Source organism: Mastigoproctus giganteus, chromosome 14, assembly GCF_048544385.1.
Source record: "Mastigoproctus giganteus isolate SK-2022 chromosome 14, ASM4854438v1, whole genome shotgun sequence".
NCBI lineage: Eukaryota > Metazoa > Arthropoda > Arachnida > Uropygi > Thelyphonidae > Mastigoproctus > Mastigoproctus giganteus.
The window spans coordinates 75,796,872-75,819,086 of NC_143588.1; the positions used below are offsets into that span (position 1 = coordinate 75,796,872).

The 22,215-nt window shown below is 36.2% G+C and overlaps 1 protein-coding gene across 1 annotated transcript in view; it reads left to right on the forward strand.

Moving 5' to 3' along the window:
- The window catches only part of LOC150075254 (ras suppressor protein 1-like), a 57,361-nt gene extending 36,179 nt beyond the window's left edge, over positions 1 to 21,182 (forward strand). The window contains exons 7-9 of the mRNA XM_090389061.1: positions 5,646 to 5,760; positions 7,977 to 8,109; positions 20,615 to 21,182. Coding sequence (XP_090245187.1) covers positions 5,646 to 5,760; positions 7,977 to 8,109; positions 20,615 to 20,708 — 342 coding nt within the window. The 3' untranslated portion in view covers positions 20,709 to 21,182. The remainder of the gene's footprint in view (positions 1 to 5,645; positions 5,761 to 7,976; positions 8,110 to 20,614) is intronic.
- Positions 21,183 to 22,215: the final 1,033 nt, after the last annotated feature.

The window sequence follows — 22,215 nt, forward strand, 5'->3', positions numbered from 1 at the left end:
AAACTAGATAGCGTAATACATAGTACTGTATTAGAAATCTGTTAACTTAGTATAGTATTGTCAATTAATCACTTAAATTTATAAATCTTATTAATTATCATTGTTAATTAAATTGTATTTAAGTGGAAATCATGCCTTAGACTAGAGCAGAAAAGTAATGTGCACAAAGTAGTGGGAGTGCTATGGTTGAAGGAGAACTGGAGGGGGTGCTTTTCCAATGCATCACAGTCTAAAAAAATGTGCAAAATGTGAAATTTTTGCGGTTGTTTCTAAAACAGGACATGATCTAGCCAAGGAGGTTGTCTTTGTGTGTGTTAGGTGCAGAGAGTGTCAAGAAATTGGGCACCAACTCAGCATTCTGATGAGTATCTATGAGAGTTTGAGGTTTAGGGTAGATGCCCTTGAAGGAATTAAAATGGGGGCCCATCAAGCTCTCAGCTGCCCAACTCAATGCCTGCTCTTGCTCTTGTGCATCAGGCAACACAGCAGCAATCATCAAAGTAGAATGTGCTGGTCCCAAAGGAGCTCGTTATTGTAGGTGATTCAATTGTCAGGAAAAGGGGATATATATTGAGCAAAAAGGATAGGTGGAATAGGACCAAGGTATGTCTGCCCGGGGCAAAAGTTGATCATTCTGTAGAGCCGATATCTTTTAAGGACACAAAAGGTGATATTGTTGTACACATTGGCACTAATGACATTAATTGTAGGAGATTCGTAGACTTACTTAACAAATACAGGTCAATGTTGAAAAAAAGTTGCGAGTTAAGGTTAAATTTGAAAGTGTCTACAATTCTGCCCATACACGATATGAGGGAGTATATGAAGAGCCTTGTGTATCAATTCGGCCATGGAAAGATTGTGCAAAGCTCATGAGGTAGAACTTAGCATTAACATTAGCAAAGGCACATGATGCAAGAAAGCAAGCTTATATAGCATCAGCTGAAAAACAAAAAAAAAAAAAACATTATTTCGCCCATCCGCTCGCTCCAAATGTTTGTCAAGTTCTGCCTTGAATCTATTTAAGCTATCAACTTCTACAATGACAGATCGAAGTTTATTCCATCAATCAACCACCCGCTGCACATCTATCCTACAACTGTCTTTCCTCAATTTGAATTTATGCCCTCTCAGGCGATTATTCCAAGCAAGAGGAAGAATCCCATCTGCATTAAACATGCTCAAACCATTCAAGGCTTTATACACCTCAATCAGATTACCTCGCAGGTGCCTAGTCTCCAGACACTGTAATTTGCAACACTTAAGCCCTTCTTCGTAAGAGCAACCCTTTGTTCCATTCACTAATCTTGTTGCCCTTCTCTGTACTCGTTCCAGCAGCTCTACATCCTTCCTAAAATAAGGCCTCCAGACAGGTATACAGTATTCAAAGTGTGGCCAGACCATTGCCTTATACAAGGGAATAATCACCTTCTTATCCCTGCTAGAAAAATTCCTGTATATCATTGACAAGACACCATGAGCTACTCTTGCAGACCGTCTGCACTGCTCAGAAAACTTCATATCTGACTGCACAATTACCCCCAGGTCCTTTTCATTCTCTACCACTATCAGTGTAGTACCACACAGTTCATACGTTACTCTGGGGTTACTGCTTTCCATATGCAGTACTTTTCATTTGTCAATGTTAAACTCCAGTTGCCACTTCCCAACCCATCTGCTCAACTTTTTTAGATCCTGTTGCAGTAGCGTACTGTCATTAGTGTCATTAACAACCCAGTCAACCTATGTATCTTCTGCAAACTTAGACATTAAGCCTGATATACCATCATCAATATCATTGATAAATACAGAAAACAACAATGGACTCCTGGGGGACTCCACTAATAACATTAGTCAACGAAGAGCAGTGTCCATTGATTACCACTCTCTGTCTTCTCCCACTCAATCATCCCTTTATCCATACCAGCAATTTGCCTCCAATGCCACACTGCTCCAATTTGTGCAGCAGTCTTCCATGTGCAACAGTATCAAAAGCTTTTTTAAGATCCAAATATATGATATCAAAGTTATTCTTTGCATCCAGTTTCTTTGTGACTACATCATAGTATCCAATCAAATTAGTCAGACAAGACTTCCCCTTAACAAACCCATGCTGTGTCCAAGCTATAACTGAAGTCTTGTCTAGATGATCCTGCAATGTTTCTTTAACCAGTGCCTCCATTAATTTCCTTGGAACAGAAGTTAAACCAACAGGACTGTAATTACCTGTGTCTCCCTTTGATCCTCCTTTGTGGATTGGGGTCACATTTGCATATCTCCAGTCCATGGGTACCTCCCCTGAGTCCAGGGAAGCTCTCATAATTATGGCTAAGGGTTTGCTTACTTCCTTTGCCACCTCCTTTAATATAACTGGATAGATTCCATCCACCCCAGGTGCCTTTCTTTTGTTTATCTTCAACAATTTCTCCTCCACTTTACTCTCAGTTATTACAAGATTATCTAGCTTACTGCCAGAGTTGAATACACTTCTGGCATTCCCCTCCCTGAATAACTCCTCATGTGTGAATGTCGATCAAAATGTTCATTTAGTTTGTTAGCTACCTGAGCAGGATTATCAACAGTTGAACCATCGATATCAAGTGGACCAATCTGATTCATTCCCTTCCTTCTAGAGTTTACATAAGTAAAGAACTCTTTGCTGTTTTTCTTTGCATCCTTTGCCAAAGATTTCTCGTAATCTGCCTTCGCCTGTAACTTGGTTCGCCCCTAACCTCCTTTGTAACTTGTTTACAGACCAGCTTATGTCTATCATAGGTTACTGTGTCACACATTAATTTATATGTATCCCATGCATTTTTCTTCTCTGACATCCATTTAGGCCTAAATCTTGAACAATATTTCTTTGTTGGTATGAAAAGCCTAGTAGCTTCCAAGATTAATTCTTTGAATGCTTCCCATTTTTAATTTGCTGTTGGTAATATCATCAGTTGGTCCCACTGTATAGAATTTAAATACTGTCTCAGACCACAGTAGTCACCTTTATGGAAGCAAAAACCCTTCCCTTTACCCTTGATGGTAGTTACCTCTTTGAGTAAATCCCACTTCAGCACACTGTGATCACTGCCACCTATTGGTTCCTTTATCTGCAGATTCTTAATGCATGAAGAATTACTACTGATAATCAGATCAAGAACATGATGCTATAGAAAATAATCATCCAATAAATCCACAAAAGCCTTGCTAGTGTGTGAGTGACCAACCCACAAATTCCAGTCAATATCCGGGAAATTAAAATCCCCCATTATAAGACAAATTATATTTTTCTCAGCATGGTCTGTGCTTGTTAACAGGAGAGATTGCTTTTACAGGGATGGGATACACTTAAATGGAAAGGGTGCAAGAATATTTGCTGATGCTATCGAAGCAATGTTAAGTGGTTTGGAAAACTGCTAACTTGGGGTGGGATTCACAGACTAATAGATTAACAGTAGCCACAGGCAGCGGTGGAAGCAATTCTTACACTGCTTCTATTGCAATGAGCAGCAGCCTCAAAAGCAAGTTGCTGGTGAGTTCAGGAACTGCTGGGAGTCATCATGAAACAAGTAAATACATGGGCTGTGTTATGATAATTAAGAATAAGAACAGATGCATGTATACTTGCATGTACACCACAGGTAGAAGTATAGTAGATAAATTTGATAAATTTGAAGCTCTGGTCAAGACATCAAAGCAGATATTGTTGGGATATCAGGGACATGGTGCCACACACATATATAAAGAATGCAGAATTGGAATTTGGGGAGTACGGTGTGTACAGAAAAGATAGACAGGATTGGAAGGGAGGCGGGGTTATGGTGTTAGTTAAGAAACATAAAATCTAATGAAGTGCATCCAGTTGACATTGGTGGACAGTGCAATGTTGAGTCTGTTTGGTGTGACATAAACACTGGGAAAGGGAAAATGAGAGTCAGAGTGTGTTATAGGACAAATGACTCTGATGAGTACAATGAACAACTATACAGAGAAATAGTGAGCCAGTAAATCATAATGTCTTATAATGGGGATTTTAAATTCCCAGATATTGACTGGAACTTGTAGGTTGGTCACTCACGCTCTAGCAAAACTTTTGTGAATTTACTAAATGATTGATTTTTACAGCAGCATGTTCAAGAGGCAACCAGAGGGAGTAATACTCTTGATCCGATTATCAGCAGTGATTATTCTTGCAATAAGAATTTGAAGATAATGGAACCACTAGGTGGCAGTGATCACGGTCTACTGATGTGGAATTTACTTAAAGGCAGATCCACCATCAGAGGTATAAAGGGAAGGGTTTTTGCTTTCATAAAGGTGACTACAGCGGTCTCATAGATTCTTTAAATTCTATACAGTGGAACTAACTGATGATGTTACCAACAGCAATTTCTAAATGGAAAGCATTCAAGGAATGAACCTTGGAAGCTGCTAGACTTTTCATGCCAACTAAGAAATACTGTTGAACGTTTAGGCCCAAAATTTATGTCAGATGAACAACTAATGAGACTTGTGACAGAGAACAAAAATGCATAGGATGCATAAAAATTATCAGCTGACACAGAAACCTATGGTAGATATAAGCTAATCTGAAATCAAGTCACCAAGGAGGCTAGGCAAGCGAAGGCAGATTACGAGACACCTTTGTAAAAGGATGATAATTTTTTCTTTAAATTTCAAATTGTGTGCACTTTTTAATTCTATAAGTTAAGTTTGTGAGCAGCAACATGTTTTTTCTTCCCATTTTCTATTTTTCTAATAACTTTCATTTTATCCTTAACACTTAACATTTCACTTACTATCCATTGCAAAAGTACTGTGCTGCACCATACTTTACTGTACTATGTAAAAACTACGTACTGATCTTTTCAACAGAATGATGCAAACTGACAGGAATTCAAAATGAAAGCAATGGTCATGAGCAGAGACTAACTATACATATGCAGGTGATTTTAAATGCTCGAGAGTTTGCTTTTTTAAAGTAAACTTTTGAGATGGATTTATGTATAAACACACTTGCTGTTTATTATAGCAAGCATGCTTCCAATATTAGGTATTGATTACAGTGAAACGAATTTGCAGAACAACACTAAACTGGCCACAAGGAATGGCTGGATTACACAATCAAAGTCTTTCCTGTATGTATATAACATCGATAAGAGCGATGATGTCACAGCATCACCTATGCCTGTAGGATTTGGCTTTGGGACCTTCTATATAAAGGAGAAAGAATGAGAAAGGTCTAACCTTTGAGATTCCTATCATCAAATATGAAATACTGCAGGCAGATTATTCATGATATTCTTCTGTTATTTTCTTCAGCCTCCAATATGAACTATCACTAGTGTATTGTGTTTGTACCAAACACAATACACTAGCGAAAATGTAATGCATCAGATTTTCATATGCTTTAAATACTGTTTTCTGTATTTTTTTTTGCTTGATATTCATCACTCATATTATAGTTCTCAGCTTTCATTTCCTGATGTAAATAAAAATTATTTTTTCCCACCTGCTGTGCCTTTCATTTTGCTGTTATGCTGTATCTTTGCTGCTTTTAAAAAAATTATTGGTTCTTGAAATTTTAGTTTATAAAAATATATTTAATACAATTATATGCATATTGAAACTATTTATTCTAAAATATTTAGCTTGTCTTAAGGGAGAACGACCTGCTTGCTCTGCCTAAAGAAATTGGAGAGTTAAGTCGCCTCAGAGAACTTCACATACAAGGAAATCGCCTTGCTGTTCTTCCTCCAGAACTTGGTAAGTGGTGATAAATTAGAATTTGGTTAATTTTAGATATAAAGTAGGTTTTATAAAGCCCATATAATGGCACTCACCAACAAGTACCCATGAATGTATTTCTATTGTTAGTATGTGCATTCTGTTGTTTCACCAAATGTGGAATACCTTCTGTCATGGAATTCCTTTGGTTGCTGATGAGACAACTCAACTTGCTACAACTCTGCATCTGACTGGAATAAACATCCTTTCAGCAACTTTTATTTTAGAGGTCTGAAGATACAGAAATCGTAGGGAAAGATTAAAGGGAGAGGATGCTGCATGTCCCATAATATCCATGATAATCTTAATTGGATTGCTGGTATGTGGACAAATATCTTTTTTAAAACCCCAGAAATGAAAGACATTAGAAACCTATAATGATTATTACTATATATGGGTTGAACACTGAAAAGACAGATGATACTCGTTGACATTAAACTTGAATTTCTGTAGATTGTAATTTTTGGGAAACACATGTGAATGAAGGTTATTCCACAGAATAGAAGTAGAAGAGATAAATGAGGAAGTGGAAATGTTTGAAGGCTTGTGAGTTTGGATATAGACAATGAATGGAATTACAGATTCCAATCTGTAATTGGAATTAAATTGGAATTGCATTGGAATTACAGATTCCAATTGAGAATAATGGTGCCCATGGAAGCCTCTACAGAAAATACATGTGGCAGAAACTGAACATCAATGAGATGTATAGTGGAGGGACTTTGGAAAAGGTGGAGCATTAATTTACATGACTGCCCTCTTTTGAATAGAGTCTAGGGTTGGAGAGAAGTTTTGGGAGTATTATTCCAGATGTGGGAATAATATTCCATGATTGAGATTTGTACAGAGGTTATTAGAAGAGGTCAGTAGTTATTTAGAAGAGAAGTATTTCAAAACAGCTGAAATAAAAGTTTTAGAAGTGAACAATTATTGTTTGCTTGAAATTATATATGCAAAGTAACTGTTAGGTCCCACATGACTATTTACTGTTTTTGCCTTTGCGTTAATTTTCTAGTTTTGGTTTCAGTGTAATGTGAACAAATATGTTGCTTGCCTGTTAGCTTATGCATCTATTTTACAGAAATTAAATACTCTTTGTTTTACATTGAATTATTCTACAGATGTGTTTTTGTCTTGATTATTATTATTATTGAAGTAAAATGGTGTCTTGTTTCAGTTGTTAAAAAGTATGTCTAAATTAATATGCTGTTTGACAAAACATAAGCATGTAAATTTAAAATTTTTGTGCTCTTAACAGTTATCTGAACTGGAAAATGAAAGTGGCTGTTAATTTCATCTTTATATTTTGACTAACTTTTTCTTTTTCTTTTTCAGCAGAACCAATAAGTTCTGTTTTATTGAAAATAGCATATGCAAAAAAGCAACTTATTTTTAATTTTTCATTAAAAAAAATTGTGTAAAAATTTTGTAACTTAAATCTTGACTGATTTGGTGAGTAAATTGGGAATGTAGTTAAGGCAATTTTAAGATTCTCTTTCAAGAATCTAAATGTAGTAATTTCCCAAAGAAAATAATTCTCTATATTGTCATATGTTTACCTTTTACTTTAATAAATTTCATTTGGAGTCCTTTAAAATTAATTTTGAAAAGACTTAAGTGCTCTTCCCACCCAGGTTTAACCTTTTATGTTAATTGTGATAACACAGTGTTCAAGGTTTTCTACAGTCACCTGAAATTTTGACTTTGAATCCAGCTACACTACCATCATTTTGCTAAATTTAAATTTTTAAAAACTTTTCTTTTATTAGAAATATCTAGTATTTGTTGTTTTCCACATTTAATCTTTGTTACAACTTTCATTTAAATCAGAAACATTAACTTTTGTATTTGCATATGTGTTTAATAGTTTTTATGAATTTGTTTTGATACATATGTTACAAGTTGGCTATTACAGCTCTCATAATGTATATAAATTATCAGTTTTAGAATTGTATATTAATCAATTAGAAAAAATCCTATATAATCACAAGATTCCTTGTATATTTATTGATAATTGTATTATCAGTAAAAGGCTACAACCAAAAGTGAAGAACCATCTTATTGAATTCACAAAATAGCATGCTTATGCCAAGTTTACTAAGCTTGGTTAGCAAGTAGCATTTACTAATTTTGCAAACATCATATTTATTATAGATACAAATATAATTGCTCACTAATTTTTTGTACAAACTTAGGTAACCTTGATCTTCTTGGTCATCACTGTGTTGTAAGAATGGATAATAATCCTTGGGTGCCACCAATAGCCGATCAGTTATTGTTAGGGGTATCCCATGTTATTGAATATATTCGTTCAGATACATATAAGTAGTAAGTGAATCTTTGAATCATTATCAATTAAAGTAAAAGTGATACTTTGCTACATTTAGAAATTCTGCAAGACTCATATTCATATGCATGGTCTGTCATTATTAACAAATTCTATATTTGTTTTTTAAAAAAACATAACAGCAATTGCTTTAGCCTAATGTAATATAGAGAATTAGTGTTGCTGATTACTGTAGATTTTATATGAAAAACGTGGATAATATTAATTGGCTAATTTAATGAGACACGATATATAAATATACTACCCTCCAAAATGTACCTTGTATCCATTGGACCTTACAGGATAAACAAGTGACTCAGACTAGTATATTAAGAAGGTGTACGAGCCACGGAAGTGTTCTCATCGCGGCATATAGACCCAAGCTGACTGATTTTGGAAGGGGTATTGTTGTATGTCACATTGCTGGCAGCCTACATGATCTAGAGTCAACTGTTGCCGAATTTATAATGAAGTGAAAGTACAATAGTATTACTACCACTTTCCAGCAATGCACAGGAAGACCATGGAAGCTCACTCCACATGATCAGAGGGTACTTAGAAAGGTATGACAGCCTTATTATATATCCTTGCAAAGCAAAACAAACATCAACCAATGAGTGTTTATGGCACCAATAGGGATTAAGGTCTGTACGAACAATATGTACAGAGCTCCACAGCATCAGTTTTCATGGGCAAGAACAGCACATACGACAAACATCTCTAACTGTGTTCTCACCTTGCATGATTCAGCAGTTGCTATAATTGGTACATAGAGTAGTGGAAATCAGATCTGTGGAGTGACAAATCTCATCGCAACATTTCTAATCAAATGAACAGGTGTGGAGGATGCCTGGTGAATGTTTGCTGTGACAGTGAAGTTCAGAGGAAGTGGAGTTACAGTGTGGGCTGTTTCTCATGGTGTGATAGGTCCTTGGACTTTAATACTTTTGGTAATTTCATGCTCCCTGCTATGTGGCAGTTCTTTAGTACAGACCAGTGTTTGTTTCAACAGGTAAATGTCATACCACCACCAGCACTTTTCAAGAATGGTTCATGGGCATGAATGAACAAAAGCTGGAATGACCAGTGGAGAGTCCTGATTTTAACCCTATGGAACACCTGTGGAATGAACTAGAACATTTGGTGAGGGCCAGACCAATACATCCCACATTGGTAGCTCAGCTGGTCACCTTGTTCTGCAGGAGGAATGAAGGGCTGTACCCACTGTAACCTATTGTTCATTGATGGAAAGCCTACCCAGAAGGGTGGAGTGCCCTAGCAGCCAAAGGGACACCAACTCACTATTGAAGTGAGTGGAAGCAGCATAAATGTGAAATCAGTGTATATCTGAATACTTTTTTTCGATGGTAGTGAACATACATACATATGAATATTAAACCTTTTGGAGTATGTGCAGTGATAAAGAAAGTAATTTGCATTTGTAATTTCTGAAAATCATGCAGAAAGGGGTTGTATGGTTTTTTCTTTCCCTGAAACAAACAAATCCCTGAAAATTTTCTGCCGTAGGAATAAACAAAAATGAAATTGATACATTCTGCTCATTTAATATTTGGTATTACTATAGGTATTGTTTTCTTTGTCTTATTACAATAGTTATGATATACAGTAAACCGCCGCTATTCGCGGGGGTTACGTTCCTGAGAAATGCCGCGAATACTGAAAATGCAAATACTGAGTTATGGCTCCCATAGTAATAAAGGGGTTCCGTTCCAAAGTATGAAATATATAAGAAAAACTAGTCTAAAATTTTGTCTATGTATGTATTATATGTACCTTCATAATATGACTATGTACATAGACCGTACATAGTGAAATGCAAGCATATGGCATCGAAATGAAAATAAGAAACAATTTAATATTAAATGTAATATTTATTAGAAATTTCAAACAAATCTTTCAAACCAGCACCTTTGCTAGCTAAAAAACTTATCCCGCAGTGCTATCACCAGTTTCGCTAGGGTTGATAAAGGAGTTTTGCCTTTTCACAAATCATGAGTGAATTTAACAGAATTTTATTTTGAGTTTGGTCTTCTATCCACAGATTTAAAGCCTTTTCCATTTTTTTCTAATTTAACATCACGAGTTACAGAGCAAATTTTTGAAGCAATTAGCGCGTTTTCATGGACACTGGCGGATTTTTTCTTCTGATTTTTTGATTGATCGTACCATTGACTCATTGATTTTATAATGTTTTGCCAGTGAGAAGACACTTTCACCATTAGAAATTTTGTCTAATAACTCAATTTTATTTGCCAATGTCATCACCTTTGATATTTCACATTCCCTTGTTATTCGTAGCCATATTTTTGTACGGGTTAGAAAGAACTTGTCCAAATAAAATCACTTTCTTCCGTTAACACATTCGAAAAAGTCTGTTTTACACTGCAAAACGGTAGATTTATCACTTTTGTAAGCATATCAATTTATAAATTGATATGCTTACAAAAATTTATCATTTTTTATCAAATATGATAAATTTATCACTTTTGTAAGAATATCAATTTATAAATTGATAAATTTATTCAATTTATAAGCATATAAATTAAAAACAAATGACGAAACCTTCCATGGCAAGCGCATAACACATACTGAACAAGGATTAGCGAGAAACATCCACGCTCGTGATTTTGTCACCCCTCTCCCCCCACCCATTGAGCGCTGTTTTGACCGGGAAAGATAATTTTAGCCACGCCCATGTTTTTTTATGGCGGAAAATGTTCATGGCGCTTTAAAATTCACATTTGTTTTAGGTTTCATTTTATATTAAATCAGTGACCGCAAATACACGAAACCGAGAATACAGATACCTCGAATAGCGGGGGTTTACTGTATTTAACAAAAGTTATATATCAAAAGTAATAAAATTTTAAATAAAAAAATTCAGTATTTTAAAACTGAAAATTAAGTAATCATTAAGGTAAACAATCGCATCATGATATTTTCTATATTTTTCAGTTTGGCCCTAGCTTCCCACACCAACTCAAAAAGGCTTGAGTTTGAATCATGTCAATGACGTGAAGAATTTTTATGGGCTTTTTTTCACAACATGGCTGAATTAGTTAGTCTCAGGCAAGGGTTACATAGTTTTTTTTTTTCTCCTGGAAACTCAGGTTTTTCATTCAGCAAATTGACAAAAGAATACATTCAGTTATGGACACAATATACTGATACCCCATAGCCGTTACTTGCTTTGGTGCTTAACACATAACCTAATCTAATAGTAAACTAGTTTTCAATCAGTATTCTTAAGTGTGTAATACCAAAAAAATGATGCATGTAATTATTGACTGAGAACAAGTTTATTGTTTAAAACCAGAAAATTTTGAGTAGATTTTTGTTGATGATCACATTTGTGCTAGAATTCCCATTGTGAATAATTTGAAGGTGAAATAAATAAACTTTAAATATAAACACAAAAGAAAGAAAAATGATGTGGCATGAAAGTTATAAAGGCAGAAATAAATAAATTGCTGTGGTATTATTCCTAAGTTTCTGGGTAAGACTGTTCGATCATCACTTTTTCTGAACGAGTCTTGCCACATTTCTGTTCATTTTTACCTGTCTTCAGCTTTCTCTTCCTAATTCCTGGTTTTCGCTGGTGCATTGGCTTGTTTTTATTTCACATGTATTGATGTCTAGGTGTTGTGAGTTCTTCTTACAAAACAAACCGTGGTGAACATCCAACTTATTCATCCTTTCCTGGAATAAGTGGAAAGCATGTTGGAAGTATCAGTGGTATTCCTCTCACAGGATATAACCCTGAGTTCTCAGCTCATCATTCTCTATATAATACTGTTAAGAATGGAACCCTAACTCAGTTTATTAAAGTCCAATCTCAAAAGAGGATCTTTTTGCAGAAAATCTCGCTCATCCCTCAAGACTTCTGGCTGGAGGCCTAGGCTGATTGCGTTACAAGATTTGATCTTATGTCATCCATCATGCATTATAGCCACAGTTGCTGATGCACCACCAACAACGACAACATGTCATCCACCGATGCAATGGTAATGTTCAAGGGTTCCCACGTTATGATATGCTAGCTAAAATTTCCATGTCATCCTCAAAGTGGCTGATCAACTCCATTCCAGACTTTTCTGCTATAGGATACTGTACCAGATGGTATCCACAACTGCTGCCTCAATATTGGTAGCTTTTTCTTCTTAGACACCAAACCCTCACTCAGTTTATGCACCCAAGACTGTAAATCCTATAGGGTTATTCCTGTCCCAAAGTATGCAAAGCCACAAGAGCCAAAAGGCTTCAGACTTGCCTCTGAAGACACTAAGCACGTTTAGATAAGTTATCTGAGCACGTTTAGATAAGTTATCCATACTTGGACAATATATTCCAAATGCGATCTTACAATTGCCTTATACAGTGGAGGTTATGACCTCCCTATCTCTACAGGATATTGTTCAATAAATCATAGATAGAGCACCATGGTCTTTCCTAGCCAGCTGTTTACACTGCTCAGAAAACTTCATATCTTCCTCTATCATAATTCACAGATCCCTTTCTTCCATTACTCTTTTTAATTCAAGCTCACCAAGTGTATAATTTATTTGTGGGTTGTTATTCCTGAAGTGTAAGACCTTGCACTTTGCTGCATTAAAACACAGCTGCTGCTTTTCTGGTCGTTCTTGAAGCCTGTTCAAGTCATCCATAAGGAGTGCTGCTTGGCACTGATCATTAACGACTCTCCCAATCTTTATGTCATCTGCGAATTTTGACATTATGCTCTTTATCCCTTTGTCGATTTTGTTTATGAAAATCAGAAACAACAGTGGTCCAAGAACAGTCTTTGGGGGACCCACTTCTTTCGTGACACCAAGCTGAAGAATATCCATTAATCACAACCCTCTGCCTTCTATCCTGCAGGCATCATGCAGTCTAGATTAGAATCTTTCCAATAATCCCAGCTGTTTACACTGCTCAGAGAGAGGTATATAAGCTGGACATGTTCCAGCTTATATACCTCTCATGAGGGAGACTGAGTCAAATGCCTTACTAAAATCCCAATAAAATATGTTGAAATTGTTCTCTACATCCGGCTCATGAGTAATTGTGTCAAGATAGCTTATTAGGTTATTTAAACGTGATTTCCCCTAAACAAAACCATGTTTGTGTCCTTCAAAATGCCATTTCTATCTAAATGTCCCTGGATTGCACTCTTAATCATTGCCTCCAAGATTTTCCCTACCACCAAAGTCAGATTAACCAGTCTGTAGTTACTGAGATCACTCTTAGAAATGTCTTTATGTATTGGCAATATGTTGACTCTTCTCCAATCCAAAGGAATCTCTTCCAAGTCCAGTGATGCCCTCATAATTAACCCCAATGGTTTAATACACTTCCTGACCACCTCCCTCAAAATTACTGGGTATATGCCATCAATTACTTGGTGACAGGAAAGCTTTTGATACTGTTACACATGGAAGACTATTGTACAAATTGGAGCAGTATGACATTAAGGGCAAATTGCTACAATGGATAAAAGGTTAGTTGATGGGTGAAGACAGAGTGGTGGTCAATGGGTACTGCTGTACGTGGACTAATGTTATTAGTGGTGGCCCTCAGGGTTCAATGTTGGGCCCATTGTTTTTTTGTATATTTATCAATGATATTGATGAAGGTATATCAAGCTTAAAGTAAAAGTTTGCAGACGATACAAAGGTTGGTAGGGTTGTTAATAACAGTAATGACAGTATACTGCTGCAACAGGATCTGGAAAAGTTGGGTAGATGGGCTGAGAAGTGGCAACTGAATTGACAAATGCAAAGTACTGCATATGGGTAGCAATAACCCCAGAGAAATGTACCAACTATGTGGTGTTACACTTAGGGTAGTGGAGAATGAAAGAGACCTTGGGGTAATTGTGCAGTCAGATATGATTTCTGAGCAGTGCAGACAGGCTGCCAGAGTAGGTCACGGGGTCTTGTCAGTGATATACAGGAATTTTGCGAGCAAGGATAAGGAGGTGATTATCCCCTTGTATAAGGCAATGGTCAGTCCACACCTTGAGTACTGCGTACAGGTCTGGAAGCCTAATTTTAGGAAGGATGTAGAGTTACTAAAATGAGTACAGAGATGGGCAATAAGATTGGTGAAGGGAACAAAGGGGTGATCTTATGAAGAAAGGCTTAAGTTCTGCAAATTGCAGCTTCTGGAGACTAGGCACCTGCGAGGTGATCTTATTGAGGTGTATAAGGCCTTCAGTGGATTGAGCAGGATTAATGCTGATGGGATTCTTCTTCTTTCTCAGATTACAAACCTGAAGGGGATATAGATTCAAACTGAGGAAAGACAAAGTTGTAGAATACATGTGCAGAAGTTTGCCTTTAGCCAGCGGGTAGTTGATTGCGGGAACAAACTTCCATATGTTGTTGTGGAAGTTGATAGCTTAAATAAATTCAAGGCAGAACTAGACAAACATTTGGAATGAATGGATAAGTGAAATGGGAAGAGGTTTTTTTTTTTTTTTTTGGATGATGCTGCATAAGCTTGCTTTCTTGCATCATGTGCCTCTACTAATGCTAATTCCAGAACCCTCCTTGCCTTTAGCTTGAAGTTTTTCTAATAAACTGTCATCTGTAATTTCGAAATCGCTAATGTCATATGGCTCAGCCTCATTCACACAGTCTCCTCAGCACGAAGGATCTTTCATCAGTAAAGACCAGTGCAAAGTACCTATTCAGTTCATCAGCAACATCAACTGAGTTATCTAAGATTTTCTTACATGAGAATGTAGGAAAATCTCCTTGTCCCCATTCCTTGCTCTTATAGCTAGTGCTTTCTCATACTCAGCCGTGACCTCCCTAATCTAATCTGTGGTACTATTACAGATCAACTTGCAGATGTTGTAGGCTTCTGTACTTTTCATCGCTCAGTAATTTTCCCATACTATCTTTTTTCTGCTCTGTTAGACTGACCACTTCCTGTAGTTTCATTATCTCACCATTCTCCTTGTGCTATATTTTCTTAATGGTATATATGCATTCGTGGCTTCTGTGATTATTGCTAAGGTATTCCATGATTCTAATAGAGGTAACCCCCACTTAACGCTGATAATTCGTTCTGGAAAAACAGAGCACTAAGCGAGCGCCGCATTCCCATAAGGTAGCATATGTATTTGTGAGTTGCAGTCAGTGCCATAGGATATTTCCTAATCAATAATAAACAGTAGTGAAAAGATGCACAAATGTCGGTCAAAATATTTAATATTGAAATATTTGTACATATAAAATATTCTGCATTGCATACATATATCATTATGTGGTAACTACTTATGTATTAAAATTCCGATTAAAATCATGAATTCAATTGATCTAAATTGATTTTAATTGATTTCATTTAATTGATGAATTTAATCATAAAAAATGTGTCTATTTTGGGTTGTACTTTGGCCCTCTTCCTGGTGAACTAAAAGGAGTTTTAATTTTAAATCCCCCACAGCGTTACCATCCAACAATAAAGTCAACCGATCCTTTGTCGCTTTGAAACCTGGCATGTTTTTTCTTCTTTCAATATGAAACTTCTTTTAGGCATTCGTTTCCAAAAAAGTCCTGCTTCATCTATGTTAAAAACTTGTTGAGAAGTATAATGCATAATACCCCCTTCAATAATTTTAACAAGTTCTTGCGGCTTCTCCCTGGATTCTAAATCTATCCAATCAGCCCTTACTAGTTTTAAATGGTGGCACATTTTTTTTTTTATTTTAGATGAGTTTTCTTCAGATCATCATATAGGCTAATCTCTCTCTTTTTTTTTTTTTTTTTTTGTATAATATTTAACTTAACCGAATTCTGCATTGGATATTATCTTCAATACATTTAGTTAAAGTCTCTCCATTTCAATCCTAATAGCTGGCCTAGCCCTAGTTGCTTCCAGTGGAACAGCTGTCTTTCCCGCTGCTAAAATTAATTCTTTATTTTTAATAATTGTTCTTACAGTTAAACTTGTGAGTCCTAAATTATGGGGCGCCTCCGTAGCCAGGTGGGAAGGAGCAGCAGTGCATAGCACACGCTTCTTGATTAGACCAGAGTTCGAGCCCGTGACCACCAAATATGGAGGATGTGGAAAGGTCATGGAATGACCACTGCATATCCCCGGAGCAATATGGCCTTAGTTGCTAATGCTCCTAAAAAACCCAAATAACAAACAACAAAACAAAACTATGCTGGCAGATATAACTTCTGACTCAGGAAAAACTCTCTTTGTGCTCACGCTGTTTTTGATTAGAAGCATGATCCTACACCACCCCTTCTATCTTCCCAAATAAATTATATATATATATAAAATTTAATTTTGCAAATAATGTTTTACGCTGCATTATGGGTTGCAGAAATGTTCAAAATGCATTTGTTAGATGGAATATATACCTCTGTGAATGAAATCCAATAAAAAGATTCCGCTTGATATACCTAATTGCCATAAATATCTTCCCAAAGGGTAAAATGCATAATTAATTGAAATATGAGAAATCATGTAAATGGCAATCATGACAACCAAACGTACATTTTATTGCATTTACGTGTACAAACTGAAATGATAAGTTAATGTGATAATATTATGTACTGTAAATCAGCAAAATAAGTCCTCAATATTTTGTAATTGCCTCCTCAAGCTGTAATTACAGCCTTGCAACGATCTGGCATAGAGTTAATCAACTTCTGGATATATGGTTGCCCAATTTCGTGGTGCCACACCCTTACAATACTCTCCTGCAACTGAATCTTATTTGTTGGCTTCTTTTGAGTAATTTTAGATGACATTATGTAACAGCAATTTTCAATAGGGTTCAAATCTAGACTGTTGTCAAGCCAGTTCAACACTGTAATGCCAGCATTTCTGAGGTATGACTGCACCTTGAGAGAGAAAACATTGGTGTTAGTATGTTTTAAGTCTTGTGAGACAAGAAGACAAACTCATCATTAAATCTAAATAGCATAAAACTTACCAAATTTGCTGTCTGGCAAGGTGCTGAGTCCTGTTGAAAAATGCAGTTTTGGGCATCTGTGTGGTTATCTCTAATAATGGGTTTTAGACACTCCTCCAACAAGATAACAGTGTAGGTTTCTGCATTCACTGTTCCGTTAATAAACTTATTTGTCCCACCCCTTTGCTTGTTATGCATCCCCAGACCATCTGACTGGTGAGGAACTTTACAGTCAGTGTTATGCAGTCAGGATGGTATGCCTCTAATTTTTGTCTTCTGACATAACACTCCCCATCTGAGCCAAGCAAGTTGAATTTTGATTTATCAGAAAAGCTGACGGTGTCCCATTGCTCTTTTGTCCACAAAACATGCGTTTTAGCCCAAGCAAGTCAATTCTTCCTCATTTGTTGACCCAACAAGGCTTCTTCTTGGGCTGATAGGCATGCAGATCACATTCCAAAAGCTGTCTCTGGATTTCATGCACTTGTTTTAACACCAGAAGCCATCTCAATGTCCAGTTTCAGATCAGGAGCACTATCACGGCGATTACGAAGGCATAGCTGTTTCAAATATTGATCTTGGGAAGGCGTAGCCAGTCTCTTATGGCATGATCCAGGTTTTCTCTTCACATCACCGGTTTCACACTTTAATTTCAGCTCCTGAGATACTGTTGACTGGTGACAGCCTATTTTATCAGCAATAGCATGCATAGAAAGCCCTTCCTGGGACAGAGCAACAGCTGCACTTTTTTTTCTTGGATGGCAACTGAATACATGGACCCATGCTTACATCTCCACAAAACACGATACTAATGAACTTGTATACCCTTCAAAACTGCCATATTTATAGAAATGGCTGATGCAATACCTTGCAATTACTGTCTGCAAATGAAGCGTTATCTGATACAATACTTTGCAGTTATTGTCTGTAATAGAAGCATTATCTGAATCAATACCTTTGCTTTGCGACAAACAAAATGACTGTAATCAAACAATATCTTATGTTTCACTACAAATGTTACTTTTTTTAAGGTGATGCAGTTTTTTTGTCTGCCACTGTATATATATACAGGGTGTCTCAAAAATATTGGTACAAACGTTTAGGGAAGGCAGGTAACATCTAAAGGAATGTGAATCGCATAGGAACCCATAACCACAAACGTCACCGTAAGTTGGTACACAGTGCTGTTAATCAGTTCGCGAGAGGGAAAATTTCTGGTTTACTCATTCAAGCAGTAGTCGCCGCATGCATTGATATATGAACTGTGAGTTGGCAGACATGCACCTAGTGTATGGATTAGCAGAGGGCAATGGACGAGCCGCTCATCGAATTTATGGAGAACGCTTCCCAGACAGTCATGTACCGGACCACCGTTTGCTTGCGCGTGTGCATCAAAATTTGTGCGATTATGGGTCATTTAGAGGTAACAGTAGTAGTGTGGGCAGACCATGTTCGACGCGAACTCCCGCTATGGAAGAAAGTGTGTTGAATGCCGTCCAGAATAATCGTACTACTAGCACATGTGCCGTTGCCTCTGCCTTAGGAGTGTCTTGTTGCAGTGTACAGCATGTCTGGCACAATGATTCCTTACACCCCTTTCATCTCCAAAGAGTTCAATTACTGCTCCCCCAAGATCATCCTGCACGTGTGGCTTTTGCGCAGTGGTTTCTCCAAGAAAGTGTTCAAGACTTGAATTTTCCAGCCTATGTTTTGGTCACGGATGAGGCTTATTCCACTCGGGAAGGCTTATTCAATCAGCACAATGCTCATGTGTGGGCTCACGACAACCCACACGGCGTGCACCCCCATGCGGTACAACATCGCTTCGCAATAAATGTGTAGGCAGGTATGGACAGTGACTGCTTAGTCGGTCCATATCTGTTACCATCCCGCATGAACTCCGCTAAATATCGGATCTTTCTTGAACAAGTTCTACCAGGATTACTTGACGACGTTCCAGCAAATGTGAGACGCAACATTTAGTTTCAACATGACGGGGCGCCTGCCCATTATGGAAGGTGTGTTCGTGACCATTCGAACAGGCATTTTGGGCGTCGATAGATTGGCCATGGTGGACCCATTGCCTGGCCCCCACGCTCACCTGATTTATCGAGCCTTGATTTCTTTCTGTGGGGTGCCCTCAAATCTATCGTGTATGAATCACCTGTGGAGACGGAAATGGATCTCGGGGTGAGCCTCGTCTGCGCTGCTGCTACTGTCAAAGAAATTCCAGGTGTGTTCGACCGTGTCCACCAATCCATGCTGCGTCGGTGTCACGCATTGCATCGCGTCTCATGGTGGAACCTTCAAGCATCTGTTGTAACATCATGAAATGCATCCATCTCATACTCCATCGTTAATATTATGTCAAATAAATGTTTGCCACTGATTACTGTCTTGTGTCATTTCCGCTTCTCGTGCCTCTGCTTCTACTTTCCCGTGACGTTTCCGGTTATGAGTTCCTATGCAATTCACATTCCTTTAGATGTTATCTACCTCCCCTAAACGTTTGTACTAATATTTTTGAGACACGCTGTATATGCTATAGTGTAACTCATAATCTCCAATGTAGTGGTGGAAGAAATTGGTATAATTATAAAAGTTATAAGTTACATGAGCTGGCATGTTGGTGTGCTTTATATGGAAATAATGAGAGAACCAATTTTTTTGTTTTTAAATTTGTATAGCTCATATTTCTAATTATTGATGTAGGTTGAAAATAGAGGAATGCTAAAATTCACATGGTTGTCACTCTAATAGTTTAATTTATGTTTTATTTTTTGGTGTAGAAAGATAACCAGCACATACACTTGAGAGTTAATTATTTATTTTTATTTTTTATTTTTTTGGAGAAATGCACATTTTTCTCATCCAGTACCAAGTAAGCTTTCCATACCAATTACATTCCACTTATGGCATAATTTTAAACATTTTTAAATAATAATATAATCTTGCATTTTGGTGATGAATTTTGTTTTCTTCTTAGGGTAATTCTTCTGCAATTTTCTCTCACCACCAAAGGCATAGTTATGGTTTTGTTTTGTTTTGTTTTATTTGGTTTTTAGGAGCATTAGCAACTAAGGTCATATTGCTCCAGGAAATGCGGTGGTCATTCCTTGACCTTTCCGCATCCTCCGTATTTGGTGGTGACGGGCTCGAACCCCGGTCTAATCAAGAAGCGTGTGCTACGCACTGCTGCTCCTTCCCACCTGGCTACGGAGGCGCCACCATAGTTATGGGGGGGGGGAGGAATAAGTAGTGTTACTAAATGATATTAGAGGTGGTGATATTATCATGTTATATCAAACAGTGATAATGTATGTGTGTATGAATGTCATTAGTGTATGTACCGCTATATTTTGTATATTAAACTTAATTTTTTAAAATTTTTATTTGGATACATAGCAAGATTTCATTCTAAAAATGTTGATTGTTTATCTCTTTCAATTTCTTATAATCAGACTCCGTTTCAATATAAATGCACATTATAGTCTGCAATGTAAATATTGTGTTTATTGTATTACTATAAATCATATTTATTTTCTGTGCAGTGTATATGGACGTCGTGCCCAAGTTGATTCTATACCTCCACCCAAGACTATTGACAAATCCAAGAAAATAAGTCGCAAACGGGATCATAATTAAAGGAGAGTGAAAATTTATATTTTTATGAAACTTGCCACAAGTGACTTATAAGCCTAAGTTGTATTATCATAACCTGTATGTTGTTAATATTGTGTAAAGTATAGATTTTATGCTTTTTTTATAATTAGTTCAACATCTGTACTTATTCTCTTTCCATATCAAAAATTGTGCAAATAAATGTAAATATTTCTGTTCTCTTTGCATTTTCACCACTTATCATTTTCTACCTAATGTGATTTTTATATCTAAAATCCCTACTTTTTTATTTTGAAATTGTACCCCCTGAAATTTCAGTATTTTTATACCTATTAAGGATGGGAAAAGAAGTGCAACAATGTGGTATCTTTGTGATGGGTAGCACAATAGTTTTAAATATTGTGAAATTTACTAAGACATGATTGCTAAGACAATCTAAATCAGTGTTTTTGAAAAGTTTTCTGGAATCTCCTTTTGTACTGAAGAGTTATATTAATGTTAATTGTGCTTGCAGTTGGATAATCTATAAAATTCTTGATATGTTTGTTATTATTATTTTTTTGGTGTTTTGCATTTGAGTAAGTGAATTTATACTTCCATATATTTCATATATAATTTATATCAGTCAAAGTTGTTAATTGATAATAATAATACATTGAGATATGTTGAAGTATTTTTCAGTATACATTTTCCTCCTCCTGACATTGAGAAACTGCTAGAGTTTCCAGAAAAAATTGCATGTTTATTTGTACTTCTATAAATCTACTTAATGCTCACTTTGTTTTGCTATATGCTACTTACTGTTGCTACATGCTAATTACAAGTAGCAATTATATTTTGTTATATGCTAATTATTAGTAGCAATTATAGCAAAACAGAAAGTGAGTGAGTTTATACAGGACATTCTTTTATAGCTAAATATGATATTAATTGACTATCTGTTATTGTAAACAAACATTCTAAGGGACAAAAACAAGATGTTAGCTATGAGTTGTATTTATATATTATAAAAGAAGATTAGGAGAGGGTTTAGGTTATGTTCATTCTTAAATATGTCATGTCACACTAGAAATTCATACACTTTATAAAATTGGGCTCCATTTTAGTAAATAATGAAACATGTATAACAAAATTTAAAAGTTTTGTATATAAATATATACAAAATTTGATTAAAAAGTTTGGTGACTTACAAAAAATATTTTATTCAGTGATTAATGTTTACATTGTTAATATTCTTCAAACTACACATTTGTTCCTCATGCCCATCACTGATCAAAACATTTTTAGAAGGCTTCTTTTGTGAAGGCTTTTAGGTAGTTCATTTGATTTGATTGGATTTTTTTGTTAGTCAGAATTGACAAATTTCATAATATTCAGCACACATGACAAATGGGAAAAACAAGAATTCACTTAAAGTATCTTTCTGCTAGACTGAAAACTTATGCACATGCCCAAAAGATGCTGTTGTTAATATATGTTATATATTGAGCTCAATATGTTTAAATGGTGAAATTTTTTTTTTATATATAGA